The following is a 5,945-nucleotide window of genomic DNA, read 5'->3' on the forward strand; positions in this document are numbered from 1 at the left end:
GAGATATATATATATATATCTGAATCTAATGAATTTCTAGATTAGTGCAAAAAATAGGGTATTTATATTTTGATGATGATGTCATCCACTTAAAATCGTAGAAAGAAATACAACTAAGCTTCAGTACAAGCACAATCAAAGTCCCTGGAGTTCAAAAATTCAACATGCAGTCCAACTCCGTGCTCCCCACCTTCCGTTCAAGATCGAACGCCCATGATGATCCTCCGTGATTCATCTCGCCGCCCCTCTGCACGCCCCCGGGCTGCCCAAACGCCGAGAGGGAGAACGGCAGATAAAGATTAGAAAATGCCGGCGAAGCGTATGGGATTTGTGCGGCGGCAGGAAAGTGACTTCCGGCGAGTGTGGAAGCGGATGTGGAGAAGCAGGGCACGTGATCTCTCTCGAAGCTGTTGAATGACGTCTCGCTGTCGCACGTTGAACCGCCGGCGAGGTCGCCGGAGAAAGTGGCGGCGATGGTGGCGCGGCTTTTCTTCAGGCCGGCGATCTTGAGGAACACCCTGCATAACACCCACTCATCCTGCATCCAGGAGGAATACAAAAATCAATAAATTGACAAAATCACCCCTTTCTTTGGGAAAATTTACATACCTGCCACTCAATCCCAATCTTTCACATTTATAACTTTCACTGATATAAAGTAAAGTTTAAATGTTCGATATGTAAATACATAAATGTTGGTTGCAATATATATATATATATATATATATATTGCATTACACTCATCTAGGCATTGCATGACCTATGATTCAAAATCATAAATACAAATACATAAACATTTTCTTCAGAAATTTTTTTTTATATACTTATTTTAATTAAAATAATTCAAATCTTATTTTTTAATTTCAATCTTAAAATCTAGCAATATTTAAATTGATGTATTATTTATCATGTCTTCACAATATAAATGAAGAGGAAATATTTACATACTAACCACTCATTTTTTTTAAAATTTACATACATATTTACATCCTTCAAAATTTAATAATTGTAATTTTTATGCAATATATTTAAATTTTTTTTTATTATAATATATCATAATAACTTTTATTGAAGGACAGAAATTAGTGAAATTTACATAAATTCTACAATTTATCCACATAATTGATGGAACTTTTTCCAAATTAAATGTTAATACTAATATTTTTTTAAATACTCATTATTGCATTCAATTATTTCATTTTAATATACACATAATTTAAAAATAGACATATGAATTTCTATTATTCTACCATATTTGGTATTTAAATATTTCAATTTATTAAGATAAAAATAAATTATTATTTCTTCCTAAATTACCTTTGAAAAACCAGCTACAGAGTGATGAGCAAACTTGCCCTCCAGTCTATACTCATGCATGACCCAACTGCTCTTCTCTCCCTTAGGCGCTCTTCCCCTGTAAAAAACCAGAGTCTTCTTCATCCCCACAAGAAACCCGCTCCTGGAACTATAAATCTCCCTATCCTTCCCCGTCGCCTTCCAGTATCCGGCCTCAGTAGCCCGGTTCGTTCTCAGTCCAGTTGGATACTTTCTGTCTCGCAGACTGAAGAAATACCATTCCTTCTCTCCCATCTTCGCCTTAGCTGCTCAAATGAGTGAAACAGAGCAACTTATTCAGAACTTGTATGAGAATTATGGAAGAAAGTTGAGATTTTTTGCTAACCTGGAAGCTCCCATGGCTCGCATTTGTTGAGATCAATCTCTGCTATAGCTCTGCTTGTGAAGTTGCAGTCGAGTAATTTCTTGAGGAGGTAATGAGTGATCAGCTCTTCATCGGTTGGATGGAAGCGGAAGCCAGGTGGGAGATGGACTTCCTTGCTGTGGAAATGGTGGCTGAAGTTCTCCATTTGGGAAGGATATTATCTTATCTTGCCTTAACTGAAAGAAATAAAAACGCCATTAATCATAGTTATAAGAGAACATAATGAATGTTTCAATTTTGATGGAGCCATTAACCATAGTTCTATGGGAACACAATGAAAGTTTCAATTTTGACGGAGGAGATGAAGATGGATGAATATTAGCTTTACCTGAAGAAATAAAGGCGCCTCTTTTAGAGAGCAACGAAGCAGAGGAGACGGATAACTGAACTTTTGGAAATTGGAACAGTTTATATGGAGGACTTGCTCAAGTTTCTGATTCAAAATCTCATTTTTTTTGTGTTTTTTTTAAACTTCAGCCGTATCTTATTCCTTTGCGATGCAGTGTGGCAGGACAGAAGAGCAGCTGTAATGATATTATGTCTATACTAGAGGAAGAGAGATATTGCAGGTATTTTCTCGCTCATTGGGGAAAGAGAGGGAGCAGAACGTAGAGTTTAAGAGGAAGGAGTGAGGAGGAAGGAGGGGGGATTGGAAGTGATCTTCCAGCAGGGAAAGCCTGACTCGTATCTCAATGTGTCAGAGCGAAACAGTGCAGAATTGAATAAATATACGACAGATTCCATCACATCAGACCTAAAGCCATGGCTTTTCTCTTTTGTGCTCCATTTTTGGTGGGGCGGAGGAAAGGATGTTTCTTTAGGGGCTTTTTGGTGAAATATGAGAGGGAAATAAAAATAAATATGTAAATAGTTTATTTGCTTTCTTATACTAGCTTGTAATTGAGTGTTTTGCTTCAATCATTAGGTTTTAGATTTAACTAATTAGAGATGAATTGTATATGTGAATTTGTTGTGCAATTTGTTTGAATGTTTAAAAAATTAATTACTCTATTATAAATGTTATGGTATTGCTCATATATTATATAGGGACAGACGCTGGATCGAAGCGGAGCGAAAGAATCTGTCCAAATCGGGAGTTACGTGGGTTGGGGGTGTGGGGGCAAAGCCCCGTCATACGGTACATGGGTAATGTTGCAATTACGTATTGTACTTAGGGTTTACTTTTGAGGTTATAAATAGTCTGTTAGTAATCCCATGAGGTATCCCTCTATTTTGTAACATCTTTTCTGAATATTGAAAAGAAATTCGTCGTTCTGCTTCCGAGGACGTAGGCATCTTTGCCGAACCTCGTTAATCTCTGGGTTCTTCTAGATTTGTGTCGTTCTTGGTTTTCTTCACCATAAATTTCTCAACATATCAGAGCCAAGTTGCAGGGTAAGGAAGACGAATTCGGCGAATTGATTGGCCCCATGTTCGACGCATGCTAGGGATTCGCGACTGCGACTAGAGTTCGTAAAGTGGTTCACGGCGTTCGCGTTAATGACTTCAATCAAATAATCACTGATTTATCACGGCTTGATGTGAGTATTGAGGATGAAGATCGAGCAATGATTTTGCTGTGTTCGTTGTCCTCTTCCTATAAACATATGAGAAAAAGACTATCAAAGTTGATGAGATTACTGCAGCATTGTTGGCTCACAACCAGCGGAAACAGACTGTAGGGGAAAGCTCTCATGGCGACAGTTTATATGTTAAGGGTAAGCAGGATTGGGGAAGGAAGAAAGAAAAGGAGGGTTCTGGAATGCGAAATTCTAGATCGAAGTCTAAAGACAAAAAGACAATTCATTGCTACAGTTGCAATGAACCAAGTCATATGAAGAGACATTGTCCAAAGCTCAAGAAGCAGATTGGAGAGAAAGGTGATGCATCATCGAAGTCTGTAAATGTGATGCAGAGCGATAATTCAGATTGGAGTGATGGTGATATACTTTCAGTTTCATTAACTCAGTTCACGGATGCATGGATTCTGGATTCAGGGTGCTCTTATCACATAACACCAGACAGGGAGTGGTTTACTTCATATAGGTTAACTAATTCTGGCTCGGTCTATTTGGGTGATGATAGATGCTGCAATATTGTTGGTATTGGAGAAGTCAGAATTCAGATGTATGATGACACAGTTAGAACGTTATGTGATGTCAGACATATTCCAAATTTGAAGAAGAATCCGATTTCCTTGGGCACTCTACACATATATGGTTTTATTCCTAAGGCAGATAAGGATAGTAAAACCATCAGAATCATTAAGGGTGCACTGATAGTGATGAAAGGAAAGTTAACTGCAGACAATATCTACAAACTGTTGGCGAGTACATTTGTAGGTGGAGTTCATTCTGTGGAGTCAGATGATGACAAAATAAAGCTATGGCATATGCGTTTGGGTCATCTCAATGAACGTGGGATGGCGAAATTGCATAGAAGAAACTTGTTGCATGGTGTTAAAAGCTGCAAGCTCGATCTTTGTAAATTTTATATTCTTGGAAAACAAACTAGAGTCAGTTTTATGACTGGAAAACACAAAACTGAATGGATTCTTGATTATATGCATTCTGATGTATGCGGTCCTACTAGGGAGTTGTCATTGGGAGGATCTCAGTATTTCGTTATCTTTATTGATAATTTCTCCAGGAAAATTTGAGTGTATTTCTTGAAGCAGAAATTTGAAGTCTTCTCTAAATTCAAGTTGTGGAAAGCTGAGATGGAGAACCAAACTGGCATGGAGAACCAAACTGGCAGACAAACTGGCAGAAAGATCAAGTATTTGATGCTGATAATGGCACAGAGTACACAGATTTGCGTTTCAGAAGTTCTATGAGGAGCATGAGATTCAAATGCATTTTTTAGTGAGCAAGACACCACAACAAAATGATGTGGCATAAATGATGAACAGATTTTTAACTGAAAGGGCAAGGTGCTTGAGACTGAATGCAGAGCTTGCTAAGATTTTATGGGCAGAGGCTGTGAATATGACATGTTATATCATCAATAGATAACCTCAAGCATCATTGGGTTGGGTGGCAAGGTCACGGAAGAGGTATGGACATATAATCTAGTTAAATTCGATCATTTACGGATTTTTGGTTGTCCTGCTTATGTGCATGTACCTGGAGATGAAAGATCTAAACTTAATGCAAAATCCAAGAAGTGCATCTTTCTGAGCAAAAAAAAAAGTGTGAAATGATACAAGTTTTGGGATCCGATTGCAAAGAAGATGGTGATCAGCAGAGATGCAGTTTTTGATGAGTAGTTTATGTTATAGCAGAATGAAGACAAGGTGTCAGAGAAGAGTTCCAGTTCAGATGCAGTGCAGATGGATTTAGAACAACAGCTAGTAGCTTCTGAGAGAGGTGAAAGTTAAAATCCAACACCTGATGATTCTATTTTAGATGATCTGTAAAATTATAATCTAGTCAAAGATAGAAAGAGACGCACCAATGTAAGGCCTCCTAGCAGGTTGGGTTATGAAGACTTAGTCTCATGTGCACTTCTCATCAGCAGCAATGATCCAGCCATTTTTCAAGGAGCTATCACTTGCCAGGAGAAAGAGAAATGGATGGGTGCAATGGTTGAGGAGATGGAGTTTTTGTAGAAAAATCGTACTTGAGAGCTAGTTCAACTTCTAGAGGGAAAGAATACTATTGGGTGCAAATGGGTCTACAAAAAGAAACCACAATATCAGAAAAAGGAGTGGAAAAGTTTAAGGCTCGACTGGTTGCAAAGAGATTTTCACAGTAGAAGGAGATAGATTATGATGAAATCTTTTTTCCTACGGTCAGACATACTTCAATCAGGGCAGTGCTTGCATTAGTAGCTATTTGGGATTTGCATTTGGAGCAGATGGGTGTTAAAACTGTTTTCTTGCATGGTGATCTGGATGAGCAGATTTACATGGAGCTGCCAGAAGGGTTCACTCAATCTGGATAGAAGCATCTGGTTTGCAGCTTAAAGAAATCGGTTTATGGGTTGAAACAGTCTCCAAGACAATGGTACAAGTGGTTCGACTCCTACATGACTCAGATTGACTACAAGAGATGTGAGTATGATTGTTGTGTTTATGTGAAGAGCCTTAATGATGATTCTATTGTTTTTCTGTTACTGCATGTTGATGATATACTGATTGCTGCAAAGAATTTGAATGATGTCCGTGGTTTGAAAGTTTTATTGAGCCAGGAATTTGACCTGAAAGACTTGGGTCCTACGAAGA

General features: G+C 38.2%; 1 protein-coding gene across 2 annotated transcripts; it reads right to left on the reverse strand.

Moving 5' to 3' along the window:
* Positions 1–53: 53 nt before the first annotated feature.
* Positions 54–2,608, reverse strand: LOC110025523 (protein CUP-SHAPED COTYLEDON 1-like). Of its 2 annotated transcripts, XM_020726063.1 has the most exons (4): positions 2,049–2,608; positions 1,682–1,896; positions 1,318–1,601; positions 54–538 (listed from the first exon to the last, which is right to left on the reverse strand). In XM_020726063.1, the coding sequence occupies exons 2-4, from the start codon at positions 1,863–1,865 to the stop codon at positions 152–154; spliced, it is 855 nt and encodes a 284-aa protein (XP_020581722.1). In that variant the 5' UTR covers positions 1,866–1,896; positions 2,049–2,608; the 3' UTR covers positions 54–151. The 2 variants fall into 2 exon arrangements, with proteins under 2 accessions (XP_020581722.1, XP_020581721.1); XM_020726062.1 differs by having other exon boundaries at positions 1,682–2,608.
* Positions 2,609–5,945: the final 3,337 nt, after the last annotated feature.

Source organism: Phalaenopsis equestris, unplaced genomic scaffold (genome assembly GCF_001263595.1).
Source record: "Phalaenopsis equestris unplaced genomic scaffold, ASM126359v1 Scaffold000301, whole genome shotgun sequence".
Taxonomy (NCBI): Eukaryota; Viridiplantae; Streptophyta; class Magnoliopsida; order Asparagales; family Orchidaceae; genus Phalaenopsis; species Phalaenopsis equestris.

Coding starts and splice junctions, on each gene's coding strand:
- LOC110025523 (XM_020726063.1), bottom strand. CDS start 1,865: ATGGAGAACTTCAGCCACCATTTCCACAGCAAGGAAGTCCATCTCCCA. Junction 1,602..1,681: donor CGAGCCATGGGAGCTTCCAG/GTTAGCAAAAAA, acceptor TCATTTGAGCAG/CTAAGGCGAAGATGGGAGAG. Junction 539..1,317: donor CTGTAGCTGGTTTTTCAAAG/GTAATTTAGGAA, acceptor TCCTGGATGCAG/GATGAGTGGGTGTTATGCAG.